The 19,681-nt window shown below is 43.7% G+C and overlaps 1 protein-coding gene across 3 annotated transcripts in view; it reads left to right on the plus strand.

The window, feature by feature from the left end:
- The window catches only part of HERC4 (HECT and RLD domain containing E3 ubiquitin protein ligase 4), a 230,565-nt gene that overhangs the window by 120,947 nt on the left and 89,937 nt on the right, over positions 1–19,681 (plus strand). For all 3 annotated transcript variants that reach the window (XR_004539287.1, XM_033942823.1, XM_033942822.1), the window contains 3 exons: positions 2,115–2,239; positions 11,438–11,497; positions 16,319–16,430. Coding sequence is in view for 2 of the 3 variants with exons in the window: in XM_033942823.1 (XP_033798714.1) it covers positions 2,115–2,239; positions 11,438–11,497; positions 16,319–16,430 (297 nt within the window). In the remaining variant the exon portion in view is untranslated. The remainder of the gene's footprint in view (positions 1–2,114; positions 2,240–11,437; positions 11,498–16,318; positions 16,431–19,681) is intronic.

Below are 19,681 nucleotides of genomic sequence, written 5' to 3' on the forward strand. Positions count from 1 at the left end.
CTCTACGGACAGTTCCTTCCTTTTTGCAGACGGTGGTTTCAGCTTTCCCTGTCATTCAAAAGTGTGTTTGCCTGTTTGTCAGCCAGTGAGTTCCAAACATCAGGATTGGCTTATGAGGAAACTAGGCATGCGCAGGATGCTTCTGAGTTCTCTGGAGAGCACTAACGGGTTTCGTTTTTCTGGCCCTCTGTTTGTGCTGATTTGTTTGTTGAAGCGTGGTGTGCCTGCTTCTAAGGCCACGATCTCCAGGTGGATCTGTAGAGCCATTTGATACCCTTACATTCTTGCAGGGAAAGAGTCCCCTTTTTGTTCAGGTGCATTTTGCCAGGAGTGTGGCTTTTTTGTGGTCCGAAGCTAGATCTTATTCGCCTGAGGAGTTTTACAGGGTGGTAACATGGTTGTCTCTTCCCATGTTTGCCAAATTCTACAGAGTGGATGATGCTGCCTGTCAGAACTCTGCTTTTGGGTTCTCGGTATTGAAGGCCAGCGCAGCAAACCAACCCTGACTAGTTGGGGACTGCTTTTGTACACCCTGGTAAGCTCTTTTCCAATAGATAGGTGAGACATTCTAGACACTCGCCCTGTCCTTGCTATGCTTGCTTGCAGATTTCAGAGTTCAAGTCAGATGTCTATCTCCCTATGCGTCTCCTATCTGTTCTGTGGAGAATGGTCAGCCCTTTTGGGCTAAGGAGAGTTTTGTGAATATGTTCTCCATGTTATGGGAGTAGTTCCTGAGCTTCTTTGAAGCCTATGTTGATGGTTAATAGTACTGTTTATTTGTTTTGAGCAGAACACTTGTTTAGCCTATGCCTCTACTTCACAGATGGTAGTGCCTCTGTATGCTTGGGTACGAACTGATAGGACGAGCTAAGCTAGCCTGTGATGTACCCTAGAGGTGGAACGAAAAACTTATTATTCTGTTCTGCAACCCATGCGAGTAAAGGGAAATAACCTTATGGTCTAGAATGTCTCACCCATCTACTGGAAAATAGCTTACCAGGGTGCATACATAATCTCATTTTCACATTAATATCCATGGTTTAGTTCAGTTTATTTGATATACCACAATGATTAACAAATAAAATTAAATCTAAGTGGTTTACATTATTAAAACAGGGAGGGTATGTATCAAAAGACAATGGATATATAACACGATAAAACCAAAACAAAATGAGATGAATGGAAAAACCAATAGGAAAAGTTCTTACAAAAGTATTGTAGGTAAAAAAGGAAATTGGCAATAACAAAAGCTAAAAGGATTAAAAAAAAAAAAGTATTTGTCCGGGTTGAGTAAAGTTAAGAATTAGGAAGATGTTGACCCAAAAGCACTACTGAAAAAGTAGACTTTTAATTATGACTTGAAATTTTTGAATGATGTTTCAGCCCTTAAATATAACGGAAGAGAGTTCCACAAAATAGGAGTCATCACTGAAAAACAAGAGTCCCTATTAACATCCAGAAATATTTGCTTGGAAGAAGGACTGGTCCCCCTGAAAAGGAAAGGTAACATTCCCCCTTCCTCCCTGATGCAGAGGAAGGACCCCAGCCCTACCTTGTTGACTGGGTAGGCTAGTCGTACATTGGGATAGGAGCGATTCCCACTTACTCCTTTCAGCGATGAAATGAGTAAGTGGGAATCACCGAGACTTCCATTTTCATTGTGGAAATAGCTCCTGATCAAATGTGCCACTAGATCACCAGAGAAACAAGATAGTCCTGAAGTCCTTCCTCTTGGTCTGGGAAGGAGGTTGGAGGTGTCTGTTTAGGGGTGGAGGGGGAGCACAGTATTTTCTTTGGGGGGGGAGATGGCATGCACTGACGGCACTAACCTAGCTGTACTAAATGTTCATACATCATCCAAATCACATAACATCCACTTTCACAGAATGTAACGTGGATATTGTGTGGTGCATACCTGTACTTGAACTGAAAGTTGTTACAACATGGCAATTTTTTATGGAAGTGTTTTTACCTGTCCTTATTTTTTCCCCAGCTGTGAGAGGAACAGTCATAGTATATTAAGAATTGTGGTACAATTTAAAGTTTGGGCAGAAAAGGATTGATGTCATTGCTTTAATCTTTTTTGCTTTTTTGGATTTGTTTTTATATTTTAGAATTTATTAGCACCGGATGACTTTAGAAATATAGACCCTTCTAGGCAGATCTGGACTGTGAATGAGATGATTATTCAGAGATGGAAGAATTACCCATCAGGAAGACTTCCAATGGAGATAGCAAAGTGAGTAGAAATCATGCATATACTTATTAGATTCTTGATATAACCAAAGTGGTACATATTATATGCAGGTATTTTCTCTGTCTCTCTAGTGAGCTCACAGTCTAAACTTTTGTATCTAGGTCAGTCGAGGGTTGACTTGTCCAGGATATCAAAAAGCTGCAATGAGAATCAAATCCAGTTCCCTGGTTCTCAGCATACTGCACTAACCATTAGACTACTTCTGCTTTATTGTGCCCAATTCATTTTATTGTAGCGGCTGTGTTTCTATATGTAAATTATACAGTATATTCTTTCATAGTAACATGCTGTATTTTGTTATGTTTGGAATGAGGTGGAGGAAGGGGTTTAGAAAGAATGTATTGGGTTTTCAGTCTGTAATCTGCTGTTGGGGCTATATGGAAGTAGGAGTGGACAATAAAAAAGTAAATAAAATAGGACGATCTTTTAAGAAGAAATTGCCACAATGTTTTTTAAATTAAAAAGAAATATAATGCGAAGTCGAAGGAAGTGATGTCATCCTAGCGCATGGCTGCCTGAATCGGGAGCTCCGTAGTGGCCGTTGTGAAAAAGTGCTTTTCAAGCTTCTAGCGCTAAACCGCGCTTATTAACGGGATCACATTTCACGGGTGAAGCTATGGCGATGCGGAAAAAGCTGGATAAATTCAAATATTTCGGCGACGGAGGGGAGAAAACAGCGAGTGAAGCACAGGGGAGTGCAGGAGACTCGCTCAAAATGGCCGCGGGGCCGTCGGCACCGGTGGAGCTGCTTGAGGCTGGGACTGTGGCGCTTTCGGAGAAGCTCAGTGAGACGGTGCACAAATCCTTTCAAACGTGGTTCCAGGACCTGAAGGATGAAATGGTAGGAGTGAGAGTGGATGTGAAAGCTGCTCTGGCGGAGCTCCGTGCAGATGTGGGAGAGCTGGGAGCCCGAGTGTCAGCCTCTGAGGAGCACGTGGAGGTCTTGTCTGCCACAGTTACCGGGGTTAAGGAATCCACAGCCCATTTATCATCTGAGCTGCAGGAGTTACAGGCGCAGGTGGAAGATCTTGAGAATAGGTCACGCCGGTGTAACCTGTGCTTTAAGAAAATCCCAGAGGGGGAGGCATATCGTGATTGCAAGAGTGTGGTGCGAGAGTTCTGTCGGAGCCTACTAGGTGTGGATGGAGCCGAGATGCCTGAGGAGATTAAGCTGCAGAGAGCGCATCGGAGCTTAGGTCCTGTGAGAGGTCCTGGCTTTAAAGATATCATCGCCTGTTTTGCGGATTATTCCCTTAAAGAGAAGATTTTGCAGCTGGCACGGCGCCACCCCCGTTTTCGCTGGAATGAGTTGGAAGTGGGCGTATATCAGGACCTGGCTTGGGCTACACTACAGAAGCGCAGGGCGTTCAAGGAGGTCACGCAAGTGCTGCGGGATGGTGGCCACAAGTACCGCTGGCTGTTCCCCTTTGGGGTCTGGCTTACCGTCAATGGGAGGTCTCAAAAGGTGGCTACGGTCACGGAAGCCTGGTTAGCTATGAAAGAGCTGGGTTGTGTGAATGTTCCAGAGACGGTGCCAGTGCCTGCTACAGCTAGCACTTCGGGAGTACCTGGCGCTTGGTCTACAGTTCTGCGCTCTGGCAAGCGAGCAGCTAAACAGGGGACCTGATTATGGAGGAGACTTCTTATTTCGACAATTCTTTACCAGGGCCACCTGGATTGACATGGACTGGGAGAGGTACTGATTGGTGTGCTATCTCCGGTCTGGCTTTTGGAAAGAGACTCTGCACTTTCTGATGTTTATCTTTAGCTTTACTGGCGGCTTGTTTTGCTGCAGTTTTTGGTTCTGTGTTGCTGTCATGGGGAGCTGCTTGGGCTAGTCACCTGGGGTAATTTTCACTTTCTAAGGGCTGGCTAGACCTTCATTGAGGGGGTCAGCTTTGGGTACGGGGGGAGGGGGGTGGGGGGGGGGTTTGGGAGGGAGTAAGAGTAAACTTCTAACTATTGGATCATGGAATGTAAACGGTTTGAACAGTCCGGGTAAACGTAGTGTAGTATATTGTGAATTGAATAGATTAAAATGGGATATCTGTATGCTTCAGGAAACCCATTTGAGACCCAGACATGTGGGGGTCTTGCAGTCCTCTCACTTTGAGCATGTATGGACGCATCAAAGTGTTCAGTCTACTAAAAAGGTGGGAGGACTGGCAATTCTTATCCGCAAGGGTTTGGGTTTTACTGTTCTGAAGGTATATAGGGATTCTGGGGGAAGGTGTCTGGCACTGCAGGGTACATTGCAGGGCCGTCTTATCACTGTGATTAATATCTATGGTCCTAATGGAGGTCAGGCGGCCTTTTATGGCTCTCTTAAGGAAGATTTAGTCAACTTTGTTGGGGGGTCTGTATATTTGGGGGGGGATTTTAATGTCACTCCTGATGTGCTGCTTGATCACTCACAGGGAGGACTTCAACCATCTTCCCAAGCTTCTCGCAAGGCTTTTCTTGCCCTGATGTCCTCCCTGGGCTTGATTGACGGTTGGCGCTTGCACCACCCTTCTCAGAGGACGTATACACATTATTCTTCTGTTCATTGTTCTTATGCCAGGATTGATAGTATTTGGACTCATCGTAATCAGTGGGTGGGAATCAGAGCTGCTGAAATTGAAGCTATACATATCTCTGATCATGCGCCTGTCTGGATAGCTTGTGAAGGCTATTGGGATGTGGGGCATCATCGGGCCTTTCGGAGGCTTAATGAATCGCTGTTAAAGCATACGGAGGTGGACAGGGAGGTGGGGGAGGCTATTACTAATTATCTACATGACAATGATAATGGCATGGTTGGGGACTCCATATTGTGGGATGCTCTTAAGGCTGTGATCCGTGGGGTCTTTATTAAATGGGGGGGGCACGCCTTAAGCGACAGCAGGAGCGCAGAGCTATATCCCTTCGGGAGACTTTGATTTCTTTGGGGAGGCAACACCAGAGTTCTCCTGACCCAGAAGTGTTTGCACAGCTTTTGAGAGCGCGACATGAGCTTTCTCTTCTATAGATGGAGGAGATTGACTATTATAGACTACGATTGCGCCAGACGATGTATGAATATAGCAATAAAGCTGGCTCGCGACTTGCTCGATACATTAAATTGAAACAAGCCCGAACCGCTATTACCCGGATTAGGGATATGGAGGGGAAGATGCAGTGTACTGATGAGGCTATTAAGAAGGTTTTTCTTTTCTTTTACACCAAATTATATGGGAAAATGGAGGGGGTACAATTGGACTCTATCACGGCGTATTTAGATAAAGTGACATTGCCACACCTGGGAGACTCTGATATAGCATATCTTAATAGTCCTGTTTCCTTGGGGGAGGTACTGGGGGTTATTGCCAGATTGAAATTGGGAAAGTCCCCGGGTTTAGATGGGTACACTAATAGTTTTTACAAACAGTATCGGGTCGTTCTAGCTCCTCTATTGGTACGGGTTATTAATGGGGTGAGGGGAGGGAATTCACTACCGCCATTGATGGGGGACGCGGGTATTTCGATATTGCTTAAACCGGGGAGAGATTCTGATAGTTGTGGTGCGTATCGGCCCATTTCATTATTGAACACCGATGCAAAATTTTGGCAAAAGTTTTGGCCCTCCGGCTGGGGAAGTGCTTGCCTAACCTGATTCATATGGATCAGTCGGGGTTTATTCAACGACGTCAAGTTAGTGACAATATTCGAAGAACGTTGCATCTTATCTGGGAGGCGCAGCAAACTTTGGATAAAGTAGCTCTTTTAGTAGTTGTTGCGGAGAAAGCTTTTGATCAGGTGGGTTGGGACTTTTTATGGCAGGTCATGGAGCGGACGGGGTGTGGGAATTTCTTTCTGGCTTGGGTGCGGGCGTTCTACCGATCTCCGAGGGCGACTATTAGGGTGAATGGGGGCTACACAGAGTTTTTTTCAATTGAACGGGGTACACGTCAGGGGTGCCCTCTCTCTCCGCTCTTGTTTGCGTTGTCTATTGAGCCCTTAGCTATCCGCATACGTGAGCATCCAGATTTGAGAGGAGTATGGATTGGGCTCAGGAACATCGGCTTGCGTTGTTTGCTGACGACGTTTTGTTATATGTGCGAGACCCTGAATTTTCCCTTCCTATCTTGTTAGACATATTTGCTGAATTTGGTCTGGTGTCCGGTTTTACTGTCAATCTGGATAAGTCGGAATTGTTGGGAATCACCTTGACTGCTGATGATGAAAGAGGACTGTCGGGGAGATTTCCGTTTCGTTGGGCTTCTGGGGCGCTGAAATACTTGGGGATTTATATTTCTCGGGATCTTTCTCAACTATACACTTTGAATTATACCCCCATAATTAGGCAGATTAGGACGGATTTACAGCGGTGGTCTGGGCTGTGGTTGTCTTGGTGGGGATGGATAGCGGTTACTAAAATGAATATTTTGCCTCGTTTATTGTTTCTTTTTCAAACATTACCTATACCGCTACCGTCGGTGGTGTTTAAAAGAACTTCATGCTCTCTTCTTTCGGTTTATTTGGAAGGGAAAGCCGCCTCGGATATCTCGTCAGTGTATGTGGTTGCCCCGTGAGTCTGGGGGGCGAGCGCTTCCCAATTGGTTCTGGTATTATAGGGCGGCGCAGTTGCGAATTTTGTTGGATTGGGATATAGCTGAACAAAAATGTGTTGTACAATTGGAACAGCAATTCATGGGTAACCGGGTTTTGCGATCCTTGATTTGGTCTTCTTTATCTGAACGGGTGGTTTTCAGAACTTTGAGTAACCCTATTTTGACTCACCTTTTGCGGATATGGTGTGAGACGCGGAAGAAATGGGGAGCAGGGATGGTGCCTTCGCTTTTGGGGGCATTGTGTGAAGAACCTTACTTCCCGGTGGGTAGGAGCTCGGTTTTTCAGCGCTGGGAGCGTCTAGGGCTCCGGACATTTTCTGATGTCCTTCATAAGGGGATCCTGGTGTCCTTTGAGTCTTTTCAGAAGAGTACAGCTTTGCCTAAGGGGGATTTTTTAGCTTACTCCCAAACCCGACATTTTATTCAATCACAGGGCTGGACTGGGGAATCGATCAAGATGAGGGCTCCCTTGGAACACTTGTGGCTTACACTTCGTAGTCTGCCCAAACCCATTTCAGTTCTCTATCAATATTTTAGGGGCTCGGTTGTCTTTCATCCTAAATGTAAGGGTCTTTGGGAACGGGACTTGGGGTGTTCTTTTTCGGAGAGGGAGTGGACCCAACTTTGTCTTGAGGTGGGAAAGGCATCCTCTTGTGTTCTTATACAGGAGAATGCCTACAAGGTGTTTACAAGGTGGTATTATACCCCAGCTAGATTACATAAAATGTTTCCGGGGTCTTCTGCAATGTGTTGGAGATGTGGGGGGGCCGTGGGCACATTTTTGCATATATGGTGGGATTGTCTTCCTTTACACATTTTTTGGAAACATGTTATTGGCTGTTTATCCCAATTGTTACAACTTGTGCTCCCGTTAGTGCCAGTAGAATGTTTACTGGGCTTCCATAATGTGTGTGAACACACTTGGCAAACTAAACTCCGAAGGTGGGGATTAGCTGCAGCTAAATGTTTAATTGCTTACCACTGGAAAAGATCTGAGGCACCTGTTATGTTAGAATGGTCTCTGAAATTTCATCAATTGTGTACCATGGAACTTTCCATCGCTAAACAACATGGGCACTATTTTTCATCTATTCGAACTTGGACTGTTATTATGGACAAGATTGATACTTTGGTTTAAGTTTACTGGGGCTGGGGGAATTGGGGGTTTGTTGCTGTGGGGATAACTGCCTGAAGGAACAACAGGGAGTTGTCCACTTTGAATATTTCAGTTTATTTGGGAGGGGTGGGGGGATTTGCGACTCATTGCAGGGGATATCTGTTTGTCAATGATGTTTTCTTCTTGCTTTATTGTGATTTCTGATTATGCTGTTTTCTGTTTTGTTACATACTATGGGGTGATTGAGCTTTGATATCTACATTTTGCTTGTATATCATAAAACTTCTAATAAAGATTTTCAAGTAAAAAAAAAAGAAATATAATGCAGCTGAAATTCCAGACCTGCTATTACAGCAGCCTGTGGTGCCATAGCCAAGCCTGGGGGCAGAGCCAACTTTAAAGAGGCCCAAACTAGAAATAGGATCAGATGAGGGCAAATTTAGCAAGGGCAATGCTGAGAGTGATCCAGAAGTCTCAACTAGAACTGCTGGCAAATAAAGAAAGTAGACTAAAGTCTTAAACGGTATTCCTAACAGATGTCAAGCATGATTTTAATTTGAACTTCAGCAAAGGCAGTGGCTTCTTTGGTTGCTGCTCACAGGGGAATCTGGCTGTGTCATTAGGCGCAGGTGTAGGCTCCAAGGCTCATCTTAACAAGCAGTTCTTCAAAGGGTGTCTATTTAGCAAAGAACTGAAAAAGCACAGAGTATAGGGGAGCAGAAATTGCTATGGTGCCTGAAAGATAAACCTAGAAGAGTATCCAGAAACTTGGTGTGAAGATATAGGTAAAAGAAGTGGCATAGCAAGGGTGAGAGGCACCTGAGGTGGTGGTGCCCCTTCCCCACCCTCGTCTCCATCCCCCATGTCTTCCTGCCCCCCCCCCCACTGCATGTGTGCCCCCCTTCCCCGTACCTCTTTAATTTTTCAAGCACTAGCAGCATCACAAACTTACTGCCCATGTCATGTTGGCTCTCCCTCTGATGTCACTTTCTAGGCATGGAACCTGGAAGTGACATCAGAGAGAGCCGACACCGACATGGGCAGTAAGTTAGTTATACTGCTTGCGCTGAGAAAATTAAAGAGGTATGAGGGAAGGGGAGCACGCGCACGGCAGGGGGGGAAGAGTGGGGAGGGGCAGAAAGAAGGACGAGTGCTGGTGCCCCCACCAAGACGGCACTAGAGAATGACACGGGGAAAAAATTTATCACTGTTCCTGCCCCGTCAGCTCATCCCCATTTCTGCCCCATTCCCACGAGTTCAGTCCCCTGCCCCTGCCCCATCCCCGCAAGCTCAGTCCCCACTTTGCAAACTGTCATATTCCACCCGCACAATCCTTGAATAGTTATGATTTTATACAGAACTTATTTTATTAAAGTATAAAAAGAGACTATTCTGTACAATTGTCATTTTATAAACACAATAATACAGAGCAAGGATCAACGAAACCCCTGTCTCCCTTCCCTTTCACAAATATCCCCTCCACTATTGTGAAAACTGAACAAACCAAATTACTACAAAATGCTACATAGAAAAATCAAGCTAACAGAATATTTCAGTCATACATGGCAGGAATAGTGTTAGGGGAGAGCAACTAGGGCAACTGCCCCCTGGTCAGAGAGAGCCCTAGGTCAGCTGGAAGCTAAAGAAGCACAGCCTGGGCTTTGCGGTCCCCAGTTATGTCTTAATATCAGCTCTAGCAGGATACATATTTCAAATCTGAAATATTCTAATCACAAAATATTAAAAAAAAAAAATTTCTGTCTTTTGTTGTCTGGTAATTTGATTCTTCAAATCACATTGGTCTCAGGCTTTGGTTTTGAGTACTTTCTGTCTTCATTGTGGCATGGCTGGCTCCTGAAGGTAAAATAGGCCCAAGAGGAGCTGGGGAGGAGATGCTGAGTCTGACAAGGGTGCAATTTTTTTTACCACAGGAGCAAGAATTTTCACCGCTTCCATGGGGCGGTGAAAGGCCTTGACCCTATTCCCGTGGGGGATGAAAAATCTTGTCCCCATTCCTGCGGATTTACTGCAGTGACCACGGTTTACCGTGGTAAACGGTCCCCTTGTCATTCTCTAGAAGGCACACAGGGTGGACTGCCCCTTCCCCTCACCCTTATTATGCCACTGGGTAAAAGGACTCAAAAATATAAATAAGAAAGATAACTTGGCTTCAGAGAGGGTGAGGCCCTTGGGTGCGAATCAGCCTGAGGAAGTTGACCTGCCAGAGAGGATCAGACCTTTAGCAAGTCAAGGAGCTTCAGCTTTGACTGAAGAAGATGGCTTGTGGAACTAGCTCCCCTCCCACTAATCCTATAGGCTTTTATGGTGTCCTAGTGACCATACTTCTGAGAAAGGGGTTCATGAATGGCACTCTGGCGAGACTACTTTAGGTGAGAGTAATTACCCAAGGGCAGAAAGAAGAAGAGGTTCCATTTACTATGTAGTTTCCAAGAAGGTGGTAACCTTCTGGCTCATTCTGGACTTCGTGTAAGTTAACACAACAATTAGTTCATGATTCCATTATTTTGTATGAAAATCCTATGGTCAAGTCATCTCAGATTTCTTGATGACTATTTCTGTTAATTTTTCTATTGTTTTCAAGTATCCCAATATGTAAATTGTGATGTAAAATTTGAAATGTGAAAATTTTAAAAAATGTGGGAAAAAAAGACTAGTAGAGGAAAGAGGGGTGACTTGTATATACCCCCGTTGAGATGTTTGGTTGATAAGGGTGATTTCAAAAGAGGTGCTACTGTTTGAGACCCTACTCTGGGTAATAAACCAGGGCCAAAGTCAAGATACCCTTGCAAAGACTGGAATATCTGGTTTAATTTAGTTGATGCTAGCCAGTAAATGGCCTTCCAAACAGAACTAGAATAAAATAAAATAAATAAATAAAAATCCAGATTTGGGCCTTAGTAAAGACCCAGGCACCTCAACCATGGAACTATATGTAGGTGTTAGATGTTTTGGCTAAAAAATCTTGGTTTATATTCGAGAATATATGGTATCGGGCAAGAAATTTCATTATTTGATCTTCTTTACAAACAACTTTGTCAAATTAGAATCGACTAGAACAAGTGTTAATAACCAGTGATCAATCTGTTGAATCTGATTTGCTCAAATATCTGTTCAAATCTGGCAGTTATTATTGATTTGTTGCATTAGGTGTCTGGTGTTCAGTGCTAATTGGCATATATTCTTTTGATATGAAAGAAGAGCTACTATAACAAAAGTGATAATACATAAAATGCTTATTCTCAAAATATTAAGTCTATATATATTTCATGTGAAGTAACTCCTAAATTATCTATGATAGAATCCACTTCTGAGTAGAATGCTGCTTCAGATTGACAACTGCTAACTTGTGCTTTGTAAGATTTTCATTTTTGAAAATGTTTTAATCTTTATTAGCATATATTTTTGAGACTAATCTGACACTCTGCTTTTCTAATGTATTTTACTCTTCAGTGAGATTGATGGAACATTTTCATCAACTGGATGTCTGAATGGAAGTTTTCTTGCAGTCGGGTAGGTGCACAGGCTGTGTTCTGGGAAAGGGAGGGGCGTAATTCTATAAGGAACTACCTAGTTTCAGAAGGCATGTAAATGGCAGTATTTTAGTTGTTACAATGAAAAACACTTAGCAAAATATGCAAATCTTAAACTTTTCACATACTGTACTTGTATTAGAGAATGACACGGTGGCTGTTACCCGTGGCTAGCCACGGGTAACCCGCCAAAATGGGAACAGAAAAAAAGTGGTCACCGCTGGTACGGGAACAAGGCCATTCACCGCCCCGTGGAGCGTTGAATGGCCTTGTCTCCGCAGATGTGTTCTTGGAAAGATCACGATGTATGGTGAAGCCCCACAGGTAATAATCTCAACCTCTTCTCAATCATTGCACATAATGAAACTGCCCAATGATGCAAATCAATAATCTGTGTATGACAGAAAATATGCACTTATCTTTTATAGCAAACTCTTGGATCCTGACGCGTTTCACCAGAAGCTGCCTCAAAAGATTTGGAACTTTTGAAATGAGACTATACCGCACATTGAAAAGAGTTTGTTATGGATAGAAACATAGAAACATAGAAAGATGACAGCAGAAAAGGGCTATAGCCCATCAAGTCTGCCCACTCTACTGACCCACCTAATTTAGTCTTTTTAGTTTGTGTGCTAATGACCCAACTCTTTAACTTGACCTTTGTAGTGATCCTACGTAGGTGTCCCATTTATTCTTAAAGTCAGGCACGCTGGTGGCCTCGACCACCTGCACTGGAAGCTTGTTCCAGCGATCTATCACTCTTTCCGTGAAGAAGTACTTCCTGGTGTCGCCATTAAATTTCCCTCCTCTGAGTTTGAGCGGATGTCCTCTTGTGGCCGAGGGTCCTTTGGGAAAGAAAATGTCATCTTCCACCTCGACACATCCTGTGATATATTTAAATGTTTCAATCATGTCCCCCCTCTCCCTACGTTCCTCAAGAGTGTAGAGCTGCAGTTTGTGCAGTCTCTCTTCGTACGAGAGATCCTTGAGCCCCGAGATCATCCTAGTGGCCATCCGCTGAACCGACTCGACTCTGAGCACGTCTTTATGGTAATGTGGCCTCCAGAATTGCACACAGTATTCCAGATGAGGTCTCACCAAGGCTCTGTATGGTGGCATTATGACTTCAGGTTTCCGGCTGACGAAACTTCTATTGATACAACCCATCATCTGCCTTGCCTTGGATAAGGCCTTCTCCACTTGTTTGGCAGCCTTCATATCTGTACTGATGATTACTCCCAAATCTCGTTCTACTGAAGTCCTAGCTAATGTTTCTCCATTCAAGGTGTAAGTTCTGCATGGATTACCGCTACCGAGGTGCATGACCTTACATTTCTTAGCGTTGAAGCCCAGCTGCCAGGTCGAGGACCAGCTTTCCAATGCAACAGGTCCTGCACCATACTGTCCTGCAAGTTGCTTTCACTTACTATATTGCATAGTTTGGCGTCGTCGACGAATAATGTTACTTTACCTTGAAGCCCTCGAGTCAAGTCCCCTATGAATATATTAAAAAGGAGTGGACCCAGGACCGAGCCCTGCGGCACTCCGCTGGTCACCTCCGAAGTCTCAGAGAGGGTGCTGTTGACCACCACCCTCTGACATCTGCCACTCAGCCAATCGTTGACCCATGTAGTCAGTGTCTTTTGAAGCAGTTTCTGGCAAAATGCGTCAGGACAGAACCCAAGAGTTTGCTATAAGAAATCAGTGCATATTTTCTGTCATACACAGATTATTAATTTGCATCATTGGGCAGTTTCATTATGTGCAATGATTGAGAAGAGATTGAGATTTTTACCTATGGGGCCTCACCCTACATCTTGGTTTCTCCAAGAACACCTCTGAGCACACTGACATACAAGTATATGAAAAGTTTAAGATTTGCATATTTTGCTAATTTTTTTGTGTGGTTTTTTTTTTTTTCATTTTGATTGCATACACTTAGTAGCATGTAATAGTTTGTGTTTCCCTTTTGAGTTTTGAATATTTTAGTTATTTACATGTGTAAGTGAGTATACATGTGAATGGCCTCTTACCATCTAGTGGAAAAATATACACCATGTTTGATGACTTGTATTTGCTGCTTGTTATGTGCATGGGTAGAGTCTATGCAGAGCATACACATACAGTAATAAATTATAGGTTACTACCATTTATTGCCTTAATACATACATCTAGGCACATGCATTTATACCAGCTATAGGTCTGGTGTAAGTGGTCACACCAAGATGTATGTGCCACTTACTAGTATTCTGTGGAGAAAAGTGGGCACATATTTTTTTTTTCTTCATAGAATAGGCTTACTGTAGGTGCCATAATCAGCTCCTACAGTTGGTGCCTTTTTACAAATTTACCTGCCACTATTTCATGATGTTAGCCTTTCTGTAGCTTATCAGTTTATCTTCAGTTGAAATAAATTATTGCAGTCTTATAGGATAAAACTAAACTCTTCAGAGACAGAAGTGGTGGTTTTGAGTCTGTAATTCAGTGGTGTCTGCTTATTAATGAGCTGGTTTTCATACTAGATGAACTGCCAGTTCATTTTTCTCCTGTTTCAAAGTGAAAGTCCACATGCACTTCATTGTAAGCATTGCCTGAAGAAAGGTATTCCCTTCTCATTTTTTCTTTTTGCAAGTTTTTTTTGTGACCAAAATAGTGTACATATTTTTTGAAAATTCCAAAGTACAGTGGAACCTTGGTTTACGAGCATAATTCGTTCCAGAAGCATGCTCGTAAACCAAATTGCTCGTATATCAAAGCAAGTTTCCCCATAGGAAGTAAGGGAAACTGCTTTGATTGGTTCCATTTCCCCCCCCCTTGAGGAATCCGACGCTGTTCCAAACCCCTCCCCGCGATCCTCCCCCACTCACATTGCCCCCCCCTCCACCGCGATCCTACTTCCACCCCCCCCCAAGCAGTCAATGACACTTCCTTTACCTGACTTGGCACCAGTGCCAGTGCTCGAAGATCCTCCATCTTCTGGCGCGGCCTGGGCTGGGCAGTGCGTCGGAGATCCTCCTTCTGGTCTGGGCTGGGCTGGACTGGCTTTGAGCATTTGCGCATGCTCAAAGCCTTCTGGTCTCGCTCTCAATCTCAGAGAGAGCGAGACCAGAAGGCTTTGAGCATGCGCAAATGCTCAAAGCCAGTCCAGCCCAGCCCAGACCAGAAGAAGGAGGAGGATCTCCGATGCACCGCCCAGCCCAGGCCGCGCCAGAAGAGGGAGGATCTTCGGGAACCAGCACTGGTGCCAAGTCGGGTAAAGGAAGTGTCATTGACTGCTCGGGGGGGAGGGGGGGAAGTAGGATCGCGGTGGAGGGGGGCAACGCGAGCGGGGGGGATGCCGGATCGCTGGAGGGGATACCAGATCGTTGGGGGGGGAGGGCGCTCGTACAGCGAGGCAAGCTCGGTTTACGAGGCACCAAGTTTGCAAATGTTTTGCTCATCTTGCAAAACACTCACAAACTGGTGCACTCGTAAACTGAGGTACCACTGTATATGCATCATTTCAGTCTCTGCCACCAGCAATTGTGTCATCCTGTGGATCAAGGTACATGTACACAGTATGGGCAATTTTCAAAGGGGTTAATTTTTCAGGTGATTGCACATTTAAAAATGGACAATATGCAGTTAAGTGTGTACTGAATTCCCTTGCAAACTTACTTTTACCTAGAACAAGCCGGTGTGCTCCTTAATGAGCTGGAACAAAATTTACCCCCTCTTCTACGAAACCACACTAGCTGTTTTTAACACAGAGAGCCGCGCTGAATGACCCACGCTGCTCCCGATGCTCATTGAGTTCCTATGAGCGTCGGGAGCAGCGCGGGCCTTTCAGTGCAGCTCCCTGCTCTAGAAACCACTAGCATGGTTTCGTATAAGAGGGGGTTAGACTTTTACTCATACCCTTCGATTATCAGATTGTATGTGTAACTGTTCTTAAAATTTGGGTTAACTGTATGTGGGTATTTTTGGAAAGTTTCACAGGGGTGTGTACATTTTCTCCTTAAGAAAATTGTTTTTACGTATATGCATGCTGACTACACTAGTAAGATGGCAGTTTTAAAGAAAAGATTACCTATTATCCTCTAAAGCCAGGAAAAATTCTAAAATATTAAAAAGGAGAAGGGGTATGAGCACACAGGAAAGAGATCTGGATAGCTTACTGCATGTCCTACTAGGAGGTGGTATGACTAAGCATGGCAAATATTTGACCCATATTTTAGTTCAGTAATACCATGTCCATTGGACAGCAAACAATATGATTTTTGAACATGTTATTACACTGCAGAAACTTAACATGGAATGTTGCAGCTGCATTATAGCATATTACCAAAACAATCCTGTATTTGTTAATGGGGGCAAAAAGTGTGAAGAGGAGTTTAGTTTATAGCTTTAAAAGGAACCCTACTAAGAAGAGATTAAGCATCATATTTAAATAGATTGAGACATAGGGAGGGGTTCTTGGGCTGCATAGAAGTTGTTAAAATTTAAGTGTATTTACAAATGTACATAAGACATAAGAGTTGCCATACTGGGACTGACTGAAGGTTCGTCAAGCCCAGTATCCTTTTTCTAAGAGTGGCCAACTCAGGTCAAAAGTACCTGACAAGATCCTAAAGAATAAAACAGATTTTATGCTGGTTATCTTAGAAATAAGCAGTGGATTTCCCCAAGTCCATTTTAATAATAGTTTATGGACTTTTCTTTTAAGAAATTATCCAAACCTTTTTTAAACCTGCTAAGCTAAATGTTTTCACCACATTCTCTGACAGTGAATTCCAGAGTTTATATTTATGTATATTTTCAGCAATGATGATCATTACCGAACCAGTGCCAGATTCCCAGGGGTTGACATGAATACTGCTAGACTTCTGTTTCACAAGCTCATACAGCCTGATCATCCACAAATATGCCAGCAGGTATGTTTCTGTTGATGTATTATGCTTATTTAGGGATGTATCATTATTTGATGTATTTTTTAACAGGTTAAATGCAAGTGTTTTTCCAGGAAGATGTGACCTAAATCCAAACTATAAGGCCCGGATTCTGTATAGGATGCCAGTCCCGGGCTGGATCATAGGCTGAGAGGAGGACAGAACATCAGGAAAGAGAGTGGAAGCAATGTTGGACCATATGGGGGAGGGAAGAGAGAGGGGACACTCGATGAAGTTACAGAGAAATACTTTTATTCTTAATTATTTTATTAATTTTCAAATGACATACCAAGTAATCATTTGTACAGAAAGTTAGTTAGTATAGATATGACCTATATCCAATATAAATCATGTTCAATCTAAATAAAAAGAGAAACATACAGGAAAATTCTTTCAACCAACTCAACTCAAGTCCTCAAAATGTGGATCCAAGAATTCATTAAAGTGAACAAAGGAAATTATTATTAGAAGATAAAATACAGACACAACTGAGAGATGGGCAGATATGTGACTATGGAGCTGTTGATTTCTCTTTATCCAGTCGGGACATAGCCAGGAAAGCTGTTAATTGTTGTGGCTCAAAGAAAACATACTTAAGTGAACCGTAGCAGACAATACACTTGCAAGGATGCCTCAAGTAAAACGTTGCTACTAGTGAAGTGACTCCAGATTTCAACAGCAAAAATTATCTACGTTGCTTTTGAGTTTCTCTAGAGAGATCAGGAAACATTTATATTTTGCAACCAAGAAACTCTTTCTGTCTATTTTTAAAGAAAAGTCTCAATAACCATGTTTTATCCATGGCGAGAGCTACAGTCAAAATCATTGTAGAAGGTACAACTGTTTCTCTATTTTAAGTTTCTAACAATTCAGAAACATTCAGTAATGCTTGATCCGATATTTTAAATTGCATTGGGGCCCCTGCTTTATTTGGCAAATAGTACCCTTGAACAAATGGTAGTAAAGTTTCTTCTGAAACTTGCAGAGTTTCTCCTAAGCATTTCCCTAGGCGTAACCGAAGTCAATCTAGGGAAATTAATTAATCTCAAATTATTATTCCGGGAATTATTTTCAAGTGTCTCCAATTTCTTCCTTAAGTTAATATTGTTTTTAATTAGGGACTCCTGTACTTGTTAGGTCAAAGAAATTTCTTGATCAAGCTTTTGAATTGTATCCTTTGAAACAGTCACTTCCTCAGACAAATCTTTCAGCTCTCTAGAATGTTGAATCAATTTCCCCTCAATATATTGGAAATTGGGACTAATATTCCTAGTAAAATTTGCAATCAAATCCCATAGTGAATCTAAAGTCACTTGCGCTGGTTTCTCCAAAATTGAAAGACTTTGCTGAGTGTAAAAATGCTCACCGTCAGAAGAAGAAAAGTTCCCCTAATTAGGTTCAGGCTGGAATCCTACATCACCGGTTGCTTGTCCCAGCCCGGCTTCTCCAGCAACTACTCCCTGGTCAGAGAGTATTGCCTCAGTTTCCCATGATGGCCCTGCTGCCTCGAGGGGAAGTACTTCCCCCATCTCCGATGTTTCCTCCACCTCTGGGGAACTGGCTGACCGGGGACACAGAAGTGGTGCTCTCAAGTCGGGGCTCAAGGTAGTTTCTAGCCCTGGAGAGACAACCCTGGTCTCGCCCATCTCCGGTGCTCTCAACGGGCTTGCTCCCGACACAGGAAGGACTGCCTCCTGCAACCGCCGCAACATCTCGTCGACTCTGCCGAAGGAGGGCGCCTCGGAGCGCTGCGAGGCGCCAGCTGCGCTCCGGCCCCTTCTCTTCGGCATCTAAAGTAAGTAACCAGAAAGCTGACTAGCAGGAAAAAGGAAAACGAGTGAAACAGTCAGAAGTGTCGCTCTCAGAGAGTCTGCACCACGGCCTTCTTGGATCCAGGCAGCCAACACAGGGAAATACTTTTAAAACCAATAGGAGGAAATATTTTTTCACTCAGAGAACGCAATGCCAGAGGTTGTGGTAAGAGCAGATAACGTAAATGGTTTTAAGAAACTTTTGGACAATTTCTTGGAGGAAAAGTCCATAGTCTTGTTATTGAGAAAGACATGGGGGATGCCACTGTTTACCCTGGATCGGTTGCATGGAATGCTGCTACTCTTTGGGTTTTTGCCATGTACTGGTGACCTGGATTGGCCACCGTAAGGACGGGCTACGGGGCTTGATGGACCTTAGGTCTGATCCAGTAAGGCTATTCTTATGTTCTTATGAGGTGATATGATAGATCATTGGGAGGAGGACAGAGGGGAAGAGAGATGGGATAGGAATATAGTGGAGGAAAAAGGACAGGAAGATACATACATAACATAAGATACATAAGCAATGCCTCTGCCGGGTCAGACCTGAGGTCCATCGTGCCCAGCAGTCCGCTCACGCGGCGGCCCAACAGGTCCAGGACCTGCATAATAATCCTCTATCTATACCCCCTCTATCCCCTTTTCCAACAGGAAATTGTCCAATCCTTTCTTAAACCCCAGTACCGTACTCTGCCCTATTACATCCTCTGGAAGCGCATTCCAAGTCTCCACCACCCGCTGAGTAAAGAAAAACTTCCTAGCATTTGTTCTGAATCTATCCCCTTCCAATTTTTCCGAATGCCCTCTTGTTCTTTTATGTTTTGAAAGTTTGAAGAATCTGTCTCTCACCACTCTCTCTATGCCCCTCATGATCTTGTAGGTCTCTATCATGTCTCCTCTGAGTCTCCGCTTTTCCAGGGAGAAGAGCTCCAGCTTCTCCAGTCTTTCTGTGTATGAAAGGTTTTCCATGCCCTTAATCATTCGTGTCGCTCTCCTCTGGACCATCTCAAGTATTGCCATATCCTTCTTAAGGTGCGGTGACCAATACTGAACACAGTACTCCAGGTGCGGGCGCACCATTGCCCGATACAACGGCAGGATGACTTCTTTTGTTCTGGTCGTAATACCATTTTTAATAATACCCAACATTCTGTTTGCCTTCTTCGCGGCTGCTGCGCATTGCACAGTTGACTTCATTGTTGTATCCACCAGTACACCCAAATCTCTTTCAAGGTTACTTCCCTCTAATACTAATCCCCCCATTTGGTAGCTGAACATCGGGTTCTTTCTCCCTATATGCATGACCTTGCATTTCCCTACATTGAATTTCATCTGCCATTTATTCGCCCACTCTTCCAGGCAATGAGAGAGGGAGAGGCAATGCTTGGCTACATTATTGAGATGGCTTGGGGAAATCAACTGCTT

Source organism: Geotrypetes seraphini, chromosome 4 (genome assembly GCF_902459505.1).
Source record: "Geotrypetes seraphini chromosome 4, aGeoSer1.1, whole genome shotgun sequence".
Classification (NCBI taxonomy): domain Eukaryota; kingdom Metazoa; phylum Chordata; class Amphibia; order Gymnophiona; family Dermophiidae; genus Geotrypetes; species Geotrypetes seraphini.